Source organism: Struthio camelus, chromosome 2 (assembly GCF_040807025.1).
Source record: "Struthio camelus isolate bStrCam1 chromosome 2, bStrCam1.hap1, whole genome shotgun sequence".
NCBI classification, from domain to species: domain Eukaryota; kingdom Metazoa; phylum Chordata; class Aves; order Struthioniformes; family Struthionidae; genus Struthio; species Struthio camelus.
This window is the reverse complement of record NC_090943.1, coordinates 70,907,061-70,925,398: the sequence shown is the minus strand read 5'-3', so window position 1 is coordinate 70,925,398 and position 18,338 is coordinate 70,907,061. Positions and strand designations below refer to the sequence as shown.

The window sequence follows — 18,338 nt, the reverse complement described above, 5'->3', positions numbered from 1 at the left end:
ACACTTTGCACTCCTGAAGTGCAGCAGCATTTGTCTTTAGACTTACTCTTTTGGCAAATGTTTGAAAGAACAAAATATTTCAGGGATCTGCAGGTTAGATGTGCTGATTTGCAGGACAAGCAGGTCCTTAACCGAGAGCCAGGCATACTCCTCTAGAGGTAGGCAGCTCACTTTGGGACACGGGTACAAGCCTATGAGCACCGGGGAGACTGGAGTTTATGCAGATGACTTTTCAGTTAGGCTTTTTGTATTTGTAATATTTTTAATGCACGTGAAATGGCCAGTGGAACAAGTCTACCCCAAATACATCCCACTGGCAGCAGCAAAGCAATGAGAAGCTAAGGCCACGCCGAGACATGGGAGAGAGACGCTTTGACTTATGCATGTCTGGCTCTGGCTCTGCTGAACTTTGCGCCCATCTCCAAACTTCAGGCAGCATCAGCCTAAAGCCTGGTTTCCGATTTTGGAAGCTCTCTACGAGGAGGTCGCGCTGCACGCAAGAATGATGTTGGTGTGCCAACGAAAGGAAGAGTGGGTTTGATGCACTAGGTCATGCTGGCTAAGGCAGCAGCAGGCATATCGCTATGGGTCTAAAAGTCTCCAGACTGCTGCACTGCTATGGAGGTTACATTAACCACAAGGTTTAAATTAGGGCAGTGCATTTATATGAGGACACTTGTAACAGAGTAACAATGTTAAATTAAGTGCCCACTTGGTGGCACTGTCACTCTACATATACTGAATATCACCAGAGCTCGAAAGAAGTACAAGTGAAGACATCAATGGTTGTCTTACCTCCTCCCTCATCTTCTTAACTGTCTCACCTTTCTGTTAAAGAAACAGGAAAAAAGTTAGCCTGTGCTGATGAAGCAAACTGATAGACAATATTTTGACATGAAATTGAAGAGTGAAATTTCCTGACCTTTCCAATAATGCTTCCAACCTCCTGAAACAGAAAAGAAAAAGATACGGTGAGTGAATGATATGATTCTCTGAAGAAGAGCATTTGCTAAGCTCCTAAGCTATTCCACTACTCACTTATCTCAAAATTTGTGATGAGAAGTGCGGCCCCGCTCTGTTGCCACTGTACACAAATATGCCATGTTGGAGCAACTAAAGGGGCCAACTAAAGATGAGGCTTTACAGCTTACTGATGGTGCAAGAAAAATACCTTTCACAGAAACTGAGCTTCAGGTTACCGATCAATTCAATAAACACAGATTAACACCTATACCAGGGAATGAAAGGTTCAAAAACAACAGAGCTACACAACCTACTAGAGAAAATGGGATCTGATACAAGCATCAAAATAATTGCCGAACTCTCTGAAGGCACGCATCTACTTTCTCTTCACCAAGCGATAGCTAGAGTTGGATTTCCATGCTATCACGCGTTATTGCATAAACACCTGTCTTTTAATCTCTCCTTTAAGCACTTACAGAACAATAACTACTAATCATTTGTTAGGGATTTGGGAATTGCTACCATAGTCCAAGAATCCTACGTGAAGGGACAGGAAATGCTGAGAAACATTGCTGTGAACTTACAACCGGAGAATGATTTGGCAGGTCTGACAACATCCTGAGGGTTTAAAATTTGGCGCATAACCGAAGGTAGTCAAACTGAAGCTACTAACTCTAAAATTATAGTCCAGACATTTTACACAAGTCACACAGGTGTGAAATCAGACTGGAAATCACCTGATGGAAAGGAGCCCAGCTAAACGAAAATACTCTCCTATATCCAGACCGTAAAATCTACTTCCACGGTTAAAGACTGTCACACACGGCTGGTCTGACCTACAGGTATGATATATCGCTTTTCCTCCCCCCCCAGTTTATAGACTTGTCTCACCCACCCTGAAACACAGCCACAACAGTAAGATTTAAGAAATTGTTCTCCACTGCTCTGTCCAATGATAGACTCATCAAAAAGTGGTACTAACTTCCCCTTGTTGTACAAGACTGCCTGGAGTGACCTCGAGGAAGCTGTTTCTCATCGCTAGGTTATTTTTAAGCTGATAATATGAAGCTACTTGTGCTCACGACTCCTCAAATGCTGCACGCAGGACTGAAGGGCTGTTCAGTGAGAGGAAGACCCAGCTCAAGGAAGAGCTTGGACATACATATGGTTACCTTGTGCTCTCCACAGGTTTGCAGATAATTTCAAACTCGGGGGAACGGCTGATACACTGGTGGACAAGGCTGCTATTTGGTGTGACCTAGACAGGCTGGAGAAATGGGCTAAGAAAAACCTCAGGGAGTTCAACAAAGGCAAATGCAGAGTCCCCATGTCTTATATTGAATAATCTGATGTAGCAGGGTGGGCTGGGCACCAGCACCTTTGCAGAAAATGAGCTGGGGCTCCCAGAGAACAGTACCTCAAACATGAGTCAGTAGTGCATCCTTGCAGCAGAGGCGGTCAACAGCCTCCTGGGCTGTATCAGCAAGAGTGTAGCCATCAGGTTGAGGGAAGGGATACTTCCCCTCTGCTTGGCACTCGTGAGACCAGCCTGGAGGACTGTGACCTGTTTTGGGCTCCTGCTACAATACAGACAGGACATACCAAAGTGAATCCACGGGAGAGCCACCAAGATGGTCAGGGGACTGGAGCGCAGAGGCCGAGAGAAATGGGTTTGTTCACCCTTAGGAACAGAAGGCGTGGGGGATCTTATTGCCAGGTACAACTACTTAATGGCAGGGTGTAGAGAAGTAGGAGCCAAGTCTTCCCAGAGTTGCACAGTGGAAGAACAAGAGGCAACGCATACAAGTTGCAACACATGTTAATTCCTACTCAGTACAGAAAAAACATTTTTGCCATAAGGATAGCCAGAAATTGGAACAGGTGCCCAGAGAAGTTGTGGAGTCTCCATCCTTGAAGATATCCAAACCTGACCAGGCAAGGCTCTGAGTAACCTTTTCCAGTGCACGGGGACCTCGTGCTTTGTGCACGAGGTTGGACTGCAGACTTCCAGGGATCCCTTCCAACATCCTTGGTTCTGCGGTTCTTCAAGCATGGCCTTATGTCCACTGAAGTCCATGCCTAAGCGTAGCCACAAAGTTCCTCAACCCTATCTGGCTCTGTGTGGGACTACTCAGGCTTGTTTTCAAACTTCATTTTTTCTGTTTCCCGTTTCCCTGTTTCCCTTCCTAATTCACCTCCAAGATGCCACTCTGCTCTCCTGTACCTGCTGGCCAGACAGCAGATATTCTTCAGCTAGGCATTACACATTTTTCAGAGGTATCTGCTTTCCAGATATGCAGTTTTACCAGCTGACGTGCAGTGAACACTTCATACAGCTGGGCAAGTGTTCTTGCTAAAGTCTCCCGCATCCATCTAGCACTGTGAGACATCTGTATATCTGTGCGTACAGCGCAAAGAAGCAGCTCTGTGAGAAGGGCCGTGAATGGAGCCTGATACTCCGTGGTTTTGCGGCTTGTGACTGAATTAGCCTGTGTCTAATAATGTGGGGTCTGGTCACGCCCTTTGGCTGAGACAGCCATATCAGCATGCTGGGCAGGTTCACTGGTGAGGTGCAGCCTTTTTGTTAGCAGTGACACAAATGTGGGCCACCTGTTCCACAAAGTTTTCAAGATCTTTCTATCTTTTAGACTGCGACTGTAACTCTGCAACCTGGCTGCAGCTGTTGATTGGGATTAAAACGTACAGGAGGATAAGAAGGGACAGGCAGACACCCACACAGACAGCATGACTGCATAAATCTAAATAATGATAAGCCTGAGGAACCCCACATATCTACTACTTCCTAACGGCCCCTCAGCACATTCAAGCAGCTTTATCTTGAATAATTTTTCCATTCTTTGCAATTCCAGGGTTTAGAAATACTTTCTTTGGTGAAACTTACTCCCAGTGGGTGGAAGAAGGGCCCTTTGCTCCGGGCAAGTAATTGTATTTCAATTTGCAGTACGTTTTTGTTTTTCTTTTTTTTGAACATCTCAAGTTCCATTAGAAACTCCAGGCCTGGCCTTGACCCTGCAAGGCTTTGCTGGTATACTCCTATTATCAAATCTGGCCCAACCTATTTGATCGTCCTGGGTCTTAACGACAGACGTATTCCTTTCAGAAATGCATGAACAGAACATGGCTAATAAGTACAAGCATACCTACCTTGGAAACGCACAAAACGTTTTTGCTTTGGGAATAGAAAAGTAATATATATTGCTTGAAGTCCTATTAAAAGAGATGGTGCATTTCAAACACAGAAGTCACGAGTCTTGAAATAAACAAAATAAAAAAAAATAAAAAAAAAAATAAAGCATAAAATACAAGGATTCTCCAGCTGCCTATGCCACTGAAGTCTGTGGGAGTTTTGCCATGGATTTCAGTGGGGATAGGAATTCTTTCCAAACTTATCTTCAGAGTACTGTCTTGCAAAGAACTGCAGTCAATGAACAGTGTGAACTCCATTGGAAAAAAAAAAATCAGTGAGACTTGTGACCAATTCCTTGGAACAGTCCCTGTGATTCCTTAGAAAATGTCACTGTGATTCTACAGAGTATTCCAAACCTTCCCCTCTTCAAAGGGGGAATTTAAAGCATACTCTATAAAGAGGCTATTTCAAAACATTCAAACCTCTTTGCCTGTACTGCAGTTCCCTTTGAGTTAGGATTCTGCTATGAAATGTGAGGGAAGGGGAAAAGAAAAAGGGAAAGCCTTTGTCTCATATGATATTCCTAAATTTTCTAAAATTTTTGATCTTGTACAAATTAGTCGAAAAAATAATTCTGGAACTGTCCTAAACTGGTAGTTTTAGCCTTCTTTGGGTTTCACCTCTTTCTTGGAAAGCTCCCAGAAAGCCTAGAGATAACGTATATTTTTTAATTATGACGAGAAATCTACTTTGGTCACAGATACAATCGGAGGATTTTTTTATGACTTATTCTTCAAATTACCTATGCTACCTCATCAAACCTTTAATGATTCTTTACACAGTCCAACATTTGTTTCATACAGATTCTTACATGGCTCTAAACTATGTTTAGCACTTCATGGAATATGTAACACCATTTTTACGATACTCAAGTTCTATCAATATGTCTAGCCGAGGTTATTCTGAGGGCTTTATCCTCTTCAGTGACTGCTTCTAAATCAGTCAGACACCCAAAGCGTGCTGTAGTTGACTGCTTAGACTGAGGGGATGGCAGGATCTGTCACCTACATCACTTGATTAAAAGTTAGGAATTGAGTGTTAACCCAGGCACAGAAGCTCCTCTATGGTCAATGAACAGAGACAGGGTGAGGGTGGATATTTCACTGCTAAAAGAGGAGGGATGGCGTGTGCTCTCAAGGGGTTCATCCCTCTCCATCTGCTGTAGAAGCAGCCTAGCCTTGCACTAACATACACAGGCATAAATTGGGTGAGAGGGTTCCTAGCTCTGATGTCAAATTCAGTCTCAGTATAGGTCAGACAGGAGCTTGATTTCGCTGTCCTAGAAAATAATACCATACTAAAATATACTAATATCCTTGCACTATTTGCTACTTTCCAGTGCTCAGGAATATATGCTTCAGGTAAGTTTTTATTACCAATTTCAGACTAATTTATTGACTAACTCCCTATACATACACATAATAAGAGAATAGGTTATATGATAATTGCTGGGCTTTATATACTCACATTTCAGCAACAGATCCAAAAGCACTGCACAAGTGAAACTTTTGTAAATGGGGAAACTAAAGCACTAGGGAAGAAAGACAGGTCCAAGGTAATCCAGCAGACTAATGGCAGAGCTAAAAGGAAGACTGAAGTGCCTTGGCTTCAATATGCAAACATCTGCTTGTGGGAAACCAAAAAGCCACAGTAACTGCGTTGGATGAACATGATGCCTCCAAAAAGCCACAAAGGTGTGTGTGTATACATACACTGATACAGATGCATACCCATGCATATGCTTACATGTGTTTGTGGGAAGTCAAAATATATATTCAGCCACCAAACAGATAGATAGATATGAGCTTTTCTTGCAGAAGTGAGAGCAATTTGGGATGCCCACGTGGATACTCATCAAGGTGGGAGCGTTCAGACAGCGCAGAGTACCCAGCCCCGATAATGCCTTTCAAAGGGCCTATCTCCAGATGCCAGTGTCTCACGCAGGACAGCCTTGCACTCACGCTCCTGCAGTGTCCTGTCACGGTCAGAAATCCCAGGAAAAAAATGAAATTTACATGTTAATTTCAGAGAGCCTGAAAAAAATTCCTTAGCCTTGGAGGCTGGGTTGATTTACGACCATGGTTCTCTTTAGCATGCCATTTCTAATAGCTAAGGAGATGATAAAATGACAAGACGAGAACCTCACCAGCAAGCACCAGAAGATTGCCCTATTTTATAAGCAAAGTATATGGATACTTTTCTTCCTGTTAGCCCGCTGCACGACTTGTTGCAGACAACCTGAGAAAAAGCAATGGTAAAAGCATGAGGTATACTTCCTACATGCTGAAATGCAACACACAATATTCCTTTCATACCTAACTCACATGGAATGGAAGGGATTTTATGCCTAACAAATGCTTAGGGATTGGTGGGTCCATCACAGAGGGAAAGCTCTTCCTTCCTACCTTTTTTGCATCATCTATGGTAACCTGATGGGGAGGCACCACCAGAGCAAGAGGAGGGAGCACAGAAGTCTTGGTGAGCCAAGGCTTTGGCAGAGCAAAATGACTAAACGAGGATATAAAGCAGGCTGTAGGAGAAAGCTATTTCCTCATCTTTTAGCCACGGTACCTTTTGAACAGCAAGAGAAAGAAATTGGTCATGTTAAGAAAACAGAAGGCTTAACAAACGGTAACAAACCTTGGTATAAAGATTAACCTTTGATCTGTAAACTTAAGGTGTGAAATTCCATCATTTTTCCAAGTGTAAGGCTAGATTAATAATTACTGTGGCAAAACAAAACAGCTAGCTATTCCCAAACCACATAAAAGCACAGCCCTTGCTTTATTACTGTCAAGCGTGCGGTTCCTGCTGTCGACACTATGGTGTAAAAGCAACACTAAACTCACAGGAGCAGTGATAAAAAAGCTCCATCTAGAAGGAAAGACCATTTAGGAAGTAATGTAAGAATATATACTTTTATCCCAAAGCATTTGACAGACTACAGGCCACTTCCTAAAGCCTTCAGTTCGTTCAGGTAACGCTTTGACTGCGTACTCTTATCTGCTTTCTATGAGCAAGGATAAAGTAGGACCAACAGGACTGGGCTCTTTAAACAAAAAAAAGCCTGTTAGAAGAGCACTGATGAAATACAGCCTTCCATGGCGTGGAAGCACATCCGCCACAACACAAAGAGGTATCCTGACAACAGCAAACGTCTGCTCTGATAAAACGTTCTAGGCCACCACCGTCTCTCTCTCCATCCGTAAGAAGGCACAACAACCCAACTCTTTCTCTTAGCATTGCTCTGAGGACACGTTTCTAAACACTTGTATAAGAATATGAAGATCTTTGCATGAAAAATCCCATGAAAACGTTCCATGAAGATGTTCTGATTTGTATGGTGCACATGGGACATCAGTATTTTTAAAGGCTGAAAAAAAAAGGCCATAGTCAGTTTTGGGAAACATGATTTAACAGCTCTATCTCAGGGAACAAATGGCTGCATCGGATAAACTGAGAGTCTTACTTGTGTTTTGGGATTATGTGGGATTAGCCTTGCTGACACAGGAGATCTCATGTTCCTAGGTGATGCTTCAGTAGTCACTGTCTGATGTTAACAGCCCTAATTTAGTTAAGATGCTAGAGTCCAAGCCCTTACTCAGACAGATCGCACGCTAACAAATGTGCTAATGTTTGAGGAAACCTTCAAATTATGGCCCTTCTGATGGAGACAACAGTGTTATGACTCTTCCACATCTCCGTCTATCATTTTTTTGGCAACTGTGCCAACGGGCATTTCTCATTTGCTTTTTGATAGCAGATGGGTAATCAATTTTCATAAAATATCACCATACAACTTCACACCAACCCTCTCATCCTTCCACAAAAAACAAAAAAACAAAAAAACAAACCAAAAACAAAAACAGAAAACTAATCAAAAACAGTTCTGTCCCTTCACGCTGTTCTTCTGCCTGCCATGCTGAAACAGCCACACTGACCAGTGTGCCTTTTGCCATCTCAGTTCATTATAACTGCGGACTGATGAGATTCTGTTTAACAAAAGCGGGAAAATTTGGCCACAGAGACTGCTTTGGGGAGCAAACAATGCCCATGGGCTGTGGGAAAAGAGCTCTGTTCTTTCCATTGATTTTTTAGGCTAGTGAAAACAGTGAGAAACTTTCAGCTGTTACTACAGTAATACTAGGAGATTTGCACATATTTGCACACTGAGGTTTGCTCCATGACCAGAGCTCTTAGGTACTACAGGCATGCATACAAACAAAAGAAGAACTGTACCAGCAATAAGCAGGACAGTCAATCCTCATAATACCCTGACAGCGTTCATGGAAACTAGAAAGAAGAGATCAAACATTGACTTGGTTGGTATTTTCGGGCTTGGACTAAGTTACTGAAAAGATGATTCTTAGAGCTGTTTTCTTTTATGCTGCATTTTAATAAGTAAAAATTAAAAGGAAACACATGAGAAAGGAGGAGGGCATTACCTTCATGATGGAGAAAAAATTAATTATTTCTTTTCTTGCTTTAAAATTCTTTCAGGGATGAATTAAGCAGGTATGCAAAAGCAGCTGCTAAAAGTAATCCATGACACTAAGACTATATTACCTATGCAGATGAAAGCGGCAATGTTCTTCACAGCTTTACACTGCCTGTATTTGAGTCTTTAAGTGTGAGCAAGCACTTTAATGAGTCTGAATTTTTTTTTCATCTGTAGAAAACTCTATAGCGTTATAAAATAATCACCAATACATTCAAAAGCCACCACTGAGGCTGGATGCAATCCCACTGTAATCAGTCCCTCCCCTGCACCCACTGACCCAGCTGAAGCCACTGGGAGACAGAGTTGCCCAGCACATCTAAAACAAAGCTGTAAGTATGAAAAGTTTAGTGCCTAAAAAAACCAGGCACTTCTAGGTTCTTGCCCACCCTTGAAAATTTCTCTGCAGGTACACTTTTTCTATTTCTGTATTTCTGAAACTATGAGTAACATATCATCAAGTAAATGATATCAGAGAAGGCAAAGTCCCATGCAGTCCTGTCTTTCCCCCAGCAATGCAGATTATACTTTTGTACATGTGCAGCTCCTACCCAGACACGCTTAAAATCTGCTTAGGGGACAGTCCCAGACCCTCATAAAAATCTGAATGCCAGGGGTTTCTCCTGGGATTCCCTTATTATCATTTATTTTCAAAAATATATTTTATCCCATCATTGCTAGCCACAAGCCCTTGTATCACTCAAATTAATGACTTTCCATTGCTCATATTTATTCACTTCAAGTATTTGTGAGAATGCCTGAAGAAAGCTAAACATAGGCTCTTCAGCCTCTGAAAACTGTTATTTTTCTGTGCCTTCCTTCTCCACTCAGTTTTCAACATCATTCACAAACACGGCACTGACTGCTGAGCACAGAACCGCAGGTGCGATTTTGCCAGAAGTACAGTAAGGTAATTACCCTCTCTTTGCCCCATCATATGCTGTACATACATCCAAAATTGCATACGCTTCCGCTGCAATGGCACTCTTCTCCAACCCAATACACCCCCAATGCGCTACTCCAGTCACAAGCACATCTGACACCTTGCAGCCTTTCTGCTTTCCCGATCTCCTCCCCTCACCGAACCTGCATCTTTCAAATTGCCTTCCCCAGTTAACTGCCTTGGCTTTCCAACTCACTCCTCTTGTTATGCAGTAAGAGGCCTGCTTCCCTCCCAGTTTTCTCGTCCCTCCTTCACCCTACCTATGAATTATTTTCTTATTCTTCCTAACCCACCTGACTTCATTAATCCATTTTGTTTCCTATTTCTGAACTCCTTCCCCTTTCTCTAAAAGCTTTCTCTGATGCAATCTATTCTTGACTGGCTTCTTGCCCCTAGAGAGTTTCACAGACACATCTTCAAGCAGAGGTCCCTTGGGAGACAAGGCACTTCTGCAAGCTTGTCCTCAAGGGAGGAAGCAACGACTCCTGTGCCACCCCTCTGGGACAGGTCCCAAAGCGGATTCGTGACCCCGGGGCCCTTTCCACGTTGGTGCGATTGCATATTATCTCGCATTCCTCGCCTCACGCACCCAACTTTTCAATCTCCATTAAACTGCTTTCCTGAAATTTCACCTCTTTGTACTGGCACAGTCTGCTTACCATCCGTATCTAACTTTAACTTTTGACAGGGAATCTCTAGGGTCTCAATCAGCCTGTGAACATTGGCTGTGTACAAATCCAAACCATGCAAAAATCATGTCATCATTATCCACTATAGTCCATGTAAGGGCTTTTTTGGAGCTATTTTCTTCTGTCATGAACTGCCCAATTTCGGAACAAGAGCGCAACAGATATTAAGTACTAAAGGTACACTGACAGAGATCTGTGGGCAAGGCTACAGTTTTCCACAAACTTTCAACCTTGTTACTAGTTACAGGAAGCAAGAAAATCAGCTGGCTGCAATTCATGGGAATAAAAATTCAGCAAAAGGTGAACAAGGAATAACAAGAAAGAAACACCAAGAACCCAAAGAACCTCTAACGGGCAGATAGCTAGAACAGGTCCATTTCTGGCACAAAAGAAAAAGGAAAGAAAAAGAAAACAAGTGTTTCTTTTGAGCTCAGCTAATCCTTTCAGGGGGCTCTGATAGCCGGGGGCTGTTTGCCCACAAACGCACGCGCTCTCAATTTGTGTCCATAAAGCCCTTCAGAAATGCTTAGGTACACTGGTAATAGGGGTTTAGGGACAGAGTTAAGATTATCCAGGAGAGACCCTGGCATTTCCATGAAATTCACTAAGAACTAAATAGCTTCAGAATTATCTTTCTTCGAATCCAATTTGCTGCTGTTATTTTTAAAAACACGATTTTAATTCCCCTCTTCTCTTTCAAGCTACGACCACTTATTTATAACCCAAGTTCTGCTTCAACTAAATGTTTTGTCTCGAAATACTAATGAGAGATCAGCAATTTCCAGGAGTGCCATTACCAGAATGAATCTTAAGGAAGAGCAAGGGAGCATGTTTCCTCTTCTGTTTTTCAGAGGCACAGACAAGAGTGACTCCTCCCAGTGAGTTCCTATAAATCCCGACAGCCTTCATTCCTTGATATTAGCATTTTTAAATCACAGAAATGACATCAAGGACACCATAAGAGTCTGACTTTAATCACCAAAATAAATTCTAATTTAATGTACTCTTTGCAATACTTAGGAACAATAGAATAAATGACTGGAGCATAGTGGAGCTCACGGTATACCCATCGCGCCTTGTTATCTGAGGACGTGTGCTGTACTCCCACTACTTCTTTGAATTGCCCAGCTTTTTTAGGTTTAATTTAGATTAATGCTGCGTAAGCATTGAAGATTGGACACATAACATTCATTACTGTTAAGAGTGGTTGCACACACAATCAACTATGTTCAACATAGAAAATCTTTTTTTTTTAAATTTATTTTCTGATTATCTTTTGTTTCCCAAAACCCCCCCAGCCCCCAGCTGTCCTGAAAATGACAGATACTTGACTTGGCTTTAGTGGCATGATTCTGAAAGAAGCTGAGCTGAGTGATTAGCAAAAGAGAAAAAAAAAGGCACCCTTAAGCACACAGGAGTATGACTGAAAATGGTAGGGTTGCCTACACCCAAATGGTAGGGTTGCCTACACCTACCAGGATACAGATGTGTTCCAATGCTTTTTTGGGCTGGGACCAGGACCCAGCAGGATTGAAACCCTAAGAACTAATTTTGAGCACAGACATGCGCACAGATTTTAGGTGGGTTTGGTAAAAGAGACTGTTAATAAATAAGTTTGACAGTTTCCTATTTAAGATGTAAATTTTACACACCAGATGCCTGCCTGAAGCTGAATATTTCTGGGGAAAAAAAAGATCAACCAAAACGGTTGACTCATTTCTGAGAAAATATATAGTTTCACCCACAGTACATTAATTCCAGCATATCCAAAGTTTTGGGTTTTTTAAGTTGCAAACTTAAGCTGTACCCTCTCATACTTCCTCACAGCTCCACAAGAATAATATAGATGGAGCTACGTTAGCCTCCCATATTTGTGCTGTGGGTATATCATATACGTGTTCATGCCACAGATCAGTGATCTAGAGAGCTGAAAGCATGCATTGTTTTAAAATATAAATGTATTTTTAGCTTATAAATTAAATTCCAGGAGCAAAAAAAATTGTTTAGATGTATGTATATAAATTTCATCTGTAGAACGACATATATCTTCACGGTCCCTTGTTAAAAAAGAGCCGGGCCCATCTCCTTTTTTTAACATCCGTTCCTTAAGCCTAAAAATGCCTGTTGTTGCCTGATGCAAACATTGCAAAACAAACCTATGAAACATGTTTGAATTAAAACTCATTTTGTGATCTTGTGATGTGAAATAAACGGCAATCAGATGGTCAAGTGTGACAGTGCTGAACTGGCACCTTGCCTACGGCACAGATTTCACACTTACCCACGTGTTTAAGTGCTGCGCTGGACAGAAAAGAAATTACAGTCTGACCTTCCAAACCAAACCCGCAGGCAACCTGGACAAACGCTTGCTATACCAGGGGGTTCACTCTAGAAAGATGCTACATCAGACTAATGAAGAACCCTCCTAGGTGAATACAACAGAAATACACACTAACTCTGTGGCCACTGCTGCAAAGACCGCGAAGTCCAGCAAATGATGAGAAAGGCGAGAAAAGATGGCAGCTGTAGGCAGATCAGCTTTGTGCAAGGGTCTGTCTAAAATTTGGCTACCTATCAGTTATCAGTTAAGAACTCTTTTTTGCTGCCGGAATGGCTCAAAATGAATTTTTGAACTTGGACCGTAATACAAATTTAAGTAAGTATGCTGCCTTGAAAGGCAGGGGGTGATTTTTCAGTGATGGCAATGGTGCTTTTGGCTGGACTTGGAGGAGGAGGAGCAGAGCCTCTGTGAATGTCCCTGCTAGGCTGTGATAGCAACCGCCCGCGCTGGCCCAACCAACGGCCACGGCTGGGGCAACGCGAAACGCTTCACCTTGCCGTGCATGAGGAGACGTATGGTGAGCGTGACATTGAGACCTCCTTCAGTCACTTTTGCGTCCTTCGTGTTCATCCTGGCCTTGTATCTTCTATAGCTGAAAGCAGTTTCGTTTTTTTTTTCCCCCTTTTTTTTTTTTTCTCGTCAGTTAATCAACCTGAAAAGAGAGGAAGGAAAAAAAAGGTACCATTGAGTGGCTGAAGCTCCTATGAACTGAGAAGATCATGCTGTACAAAACAACTAACATCCCTCCCTCTGATTTTCTGGACTACATTTTAGTGCTCAAAAGGCTCTTTTGATTATTGTCAAAATCAAGTCTTTAGCCCTTTGCAACTACATGACAAACTCTCCTGAAACCCTAACAATTCTCTTAACTTCCTATGTTCCCCAGCTGAAAGTACAGAGCACAGCAAATTGAAATGCAATGTTTTCTTCTGAACAGCACTTTCTTTCTGTTCATCTCTTGTGCTGTGTATGTATATACATACGTGCATATATTTTTACATGTGTGTGGCACTATTTGCACTTCTCTCCCTTTTTTGCTCTCTTACTACCTCTTTCCCTTTTTGCTCTTGCAGAACAGAGATTTTTATTTTCTCTCCAGCTAGAAAGAAATGACTTCTGAGCCTAAACATTGATCCCTACCAGCAACAGCAGATGACACGTTATCAGAGACATCTGAGTAACTAAGAATCACTTGCTGCTGTAAATCTGGGCACTGTCTGACTTTGTTTTTGTCTGCCAAGCCCAGAGATGGCTCAGTCCCTCCAAGGCCAAAGCTCAGCTTCAGCTCTAAGTGGAAGGAACATGTTTCTTAATTCCTAATGACAAATTGCAGATTTTCAGTCATTTGCAAAGTCATAAATATCCTAATACACTAACAAAGCTGCAAGGACTGGCCTTGAAGGGATGAATAACATGTATTATGAGTTTATTAACACAAGGACATTTGCCATTACAAGCAAAAACGGGGGCAGGAAAGAATATTAGCCAGGGCAGGCAAATTTCACAGTAGAAAAGGCCTAGAGTTTCCTTATTTATTTTTGTCCTTTTCAGGCCTATCTTCCAGAACATAAAACCCATAAACACACATCACTGCTCTTAACAACTGTTTCTTATTAATGACAAGCCTGGCTATTAGCTTTGCGTTTTGGAGCTCCTCAAAAGCTTGGCTAGCTCAGGCACCGGCTTCTGAGTACCCTGAGGAGCAACCACGCTGTGGGTGGCAGCTCTGAAGGTAGGGCGCCATCCACAGGGGCAGCAGGCTGGCATCCCCTTGTGAAGATGGCTCAGACATGGGACCAAACTTCCAAGGTGACCTACGGGATCAGTCTCCTGAAAACGCAGGATTTCATCCCGCATCAAGCAGAGACTGTTCCATCAACTGATTAAGCTCCACCTTAAGAGCCAGTAAGGACTGTCACACTAGACCAAAATAAAGCTCATCTAGCTGAAAGTGCTACCTGTGAGAGAGGCCGAGAGAAGACGCTTAAAGAAAGAGCGTAAGAAAGGTGTATGGAGTGATCCCTGATAGACTTGCTCAGCCACCAGCAATCAGCCATCCAGGATCTTCTTGAGCGAGAGACTGCACCCAGGCCGACATTTTGAATTACCATCGATGGACCAGTCCTCTCCGAATTCGTCTAATCCCTTCTTCAATCTGTACTCCCAGCCTCCAAAACTTTTGGTCTCAAAGATTCATTACTTAATACGAGGAAAAGCACTCCATTTTATCTGGCCTTAATCTGCTGACTGACATTTCCCCTCATTAGATATTCTGTGTGTTATGGGAAGACCATCCCAGAGGGTAACTCCTCTGAGGGCTGAGTACATGCTTCTTGCTTCAGCCCAAATCTGCCAGTGGCCAAGCCACACGTGACTTTTGTGCCTCTGGAAAACACCCTGGAAGGTGCAGAGTTTTCATTAATGTCTCTGCAGGAATATCTACGGCCACAGAGAGCATCTGTGCTCCCAGGGACTGCAAGGATAAGAAGACATGTTTGAGGAAAAGGGGTGAAAAGAGAAAGGGGAAAGAACAACATAAACTCGTCCTTCCTAAAAGCAAGTCCATGAGTCTACCACAGGGCAGCTCCCATCTACCTGCTCCCATCTACCTACCAAGGCTGATTTTCCCTAAGCAACAAAGAACCCCTACATTTCATCCCATATGCTTTACTAGGCAGACCGCCACCACTGGAATAAATCCTATTTTTGGCACTTTTTTAGGCTTATCACCTACATTATCTTATCACCTGCCTGCAAGGAGAAAAGCAGACGGGGAGCAAGGTGCCTAGGAAGACAGAAACCAGAAACAGCCTGGCTGTGCCCCTGATGTACCATGCGGTCAAGAGCGTGAGCGGAAAATGGCCCAAGTCAGCTGGTAGGAAATGACGGAGAAAGGTATTGGGCTGTATTCTCCTCCTTTAAGGTTAGATCAGGACTCACAGGTGAGTCTGCAAATGGGTGAATAAGACCGTCCCTTCTGACAAATAAAGAGAGGAGAATGGAGGAGGCCACCACGGTTGTTCCCAGACTAGCAGGGGAACAGTCCCACGGGGCTCACCGGCTCCTTGCTGCTTTCTGAGGGACTGCTCCTAAGAGAGATCAGGCAGGAGCAAAGCATTTACCGCTCAGCTTTGTCAAGGAAAAAACATGAGCAGTTTTATGTATAAATAATAGCACGCAGCTCAGCATTCTGGATTTTCTTGGAGCAAAATTAGCCACCCAAGATCTCCAGAAACCTACAGTAGCTTAGGGGATGTTATGAAGGTTTCACGTAGTGGATGTACTTCAAGCAGCAGCTAGGCACTGAAGTCCTCCTGTGGATCAGAACTTGGTGATGAAGGTAAGCCTGAAAATTTCTAACAAAATATATTCCCATGCGGGGAAAAAAAATCCCAGATAACAAATAGATCCACAGTTGCTGTGGCCTTTTGCTGAGCGCTGTGATGCTACAGTAGTACGATCACATCAAAAAAATTTTACAGGAAAACCTTTTGCAGGAAGCCAACCCCAAATCGTAACCTTTCTCAGATGAACACTTAAAAAAATGTATTTTTAGCTAATGCCTTTTGGGTCCTTATTAAAAACAGAGGTTAAAGATAAAATTCCACTGCAAATTTTGGTAAAAATATCACTGCACTCTAATTTTTTGCAGGAATTTTTTTTACCCCTCCTCCCAACAAGCTGTGGCACCTGGTGCTGAGAAGCAGCACAGATGTCTAGGGGAGGGCCGAGAGCACGTGTGTGTGTGCAAGAAGTCAGGCAGCTGTGTGACACACAAAGGCAATGAATTCAGAAAGGCAACTTCACATAATAGGGAAGAAATACACGAAAGCTATACATTTACTGTAAAGACAGAAGGGTGGTCATTTTGCCAGGACATTTACTGCTGCCCCAGGTGTCCTGAGAGTCCATGTATTTTAGTAAAACATTAACAGCTTTGTAAAGTGAACCTAGAGGATTGCTAATTACTTGAGTATTTCAGTTTTGAAGAGAGATCAAAATAAAGTATATTATTGTATTTGATTATTTTTAACTAAAGTGATTTTTTTCCAAGGCATCATCACAAACATGCTGGCCTCGATCTCTGTGGGTATGGAGATGTCATATCCCGGCACTAGGAAGAGCATGGTTTCCTCTGCAAAGCCTCCTATCCAGCCAGCAATCCATCTATGTATTTATAAACCTACTGCTGTAATATAGAGCACATCATGAATATTTAATCAGTAAAATCATTTCCCTTTCCTTTGCAAAATCGGCATTTTGAACAATTTATTATGTTTCTGGTTTATGTATGCCTACCTGTGTGAGCAAACGCTACGCTAAATACATAGGGCTTGCCTTTCTCACGCTGTTTGTGATGAGGTCCCACAGCTACTCTGGGGGCTTGGGGAGATAAGCCACACAGGCTAGGAAAAAATCCATCTGTCACACTTTTCCTGACTCCAGAGGAAAGTCAGGGTGTCCACAGGGGAGCAAAGAGAATACTGCACATGCAGCTACTGTCAGTTGCTCAGCTGCATATTAGGAGTAAGGTTTTATGCATTTTACTCTGCCTTCAATCGAGAGCTGGCAGTGCCAGAAGACCAACTGGACAACATGTCCCCTCTGACGTCAAGCCTGAGGACCAGAGTGCACAAAACGGGAGACCTAGGGCTCTGCAGCTCAGAGTAACAAGCAAGAAAAGGGACCAAGGACAGGCAGATCACTTCAGCTAGGTCCCAGCCAACAGCAGATCCTTGCCTCCTGCAGGGCTGAGCATGAACATCCGAAGACACTTCCATTGCTGTTTAGCATATAAAAAGTGAAAATTCCTCTTCAGCTGGAAATATGCATCCAAATGCATAAAAACATGCATAACGGTTTTTAAAAATCCCATAAAATAGATATTTGATCTAATGCAAATAGGTTTTATATGTAGGTGCATGTTTGTATATATTTTCAACATCAGATAACCCAAGTTGGCACAAACAGCATGGGATGTCCTGTATGCTCACTATTCACTACACAAAAACTATCAATTTTCTAACAAGGCACTTCAATAATTGTTGGCGGATTAGGTGGTTAGAACAACACGCAGCTCAGCCACGTGTTACCAGAGTACTACAAAGAACAACACAGATCCTCAAGTATTTCACTGAATTAATCTAAGCTGCAGGATGGGCTATACAGCTGAAGGCCAGTGACACAACCAGCACACACTCACACAGGTGAGGGACCCGTGAGGCAGAGGGAGCAAGGGTAAGATGGCTGCCTGAAGCCTAAGCCATGAAAAGTCAACATCATACCCCTTTTCTTCTGTCCCTCAAACCTACTAATCCCCTCCCAAGGAAATATGGAGATGATGGCAGAGTATATGGCTGCATTGTTAAAAAAAATAATAAAAAATAATAAAAAAATAAAAAATACATGCTTTAAAACTCTAAGGTGAGCGCTTCAGGCATGCAGGATAGGAAAGTCGTTGACTCCACAGAAGGCAGGGATGCCAGAGATAAATAAAATCAACATAGTTGCAAGGCAGACCGCAGGCAGTTGATCTCCAAGTTGAAAGCCACAAGAAGTTATTTGAAATCCATGAATCCGCCAAGAGAGAAGAAAGCTGCTCATCTGGAAGATGCAGAGGAGCAAGAGGACTGAGGGAGCAAAAGTGAGAGCGTGTGCAGGTGAGTGCAACGGGGCAGAGCTGCACAGTCACAGGG

At 42.8% G+C, this 18,338-nt stretch overlaps 1 protein-coding gene across 34 annotated transcripts in view; it reads right to left on the bottom strand.

Moving 5' to 3' along the window:
• The window catches only part of LOC104145267 (poly(rC)-binding protein 3), a 514,282-nt gene that overhangs the window by 50,972 nt on the left and 444,972 nt on the right, over positions 1–18,338 (bottom strand). For all 34 annotated transcript variants that reach the window (XM_068936251.1, XM_068936219.1, XM_068936226.1 and 31 more), the window contains 3 exons: positions 13,135–13,294; positions 923–946; positions 796–828 (listed from right to left, as the gene is read on the bottom strand). In XM_068936251.1, the coding sequence (XP_068792352.1) occupies positions 796–828; positions 923–946; positions 13,135–13,212 (135 nt within the window). In that variant the 5' untranslated portion in view covers positions 13,213–13,294. The remainder of the gene's footprint in view (positions 1–795; positions 829–922; positions 947–13,134; positions 13,295–18,338) is intronic.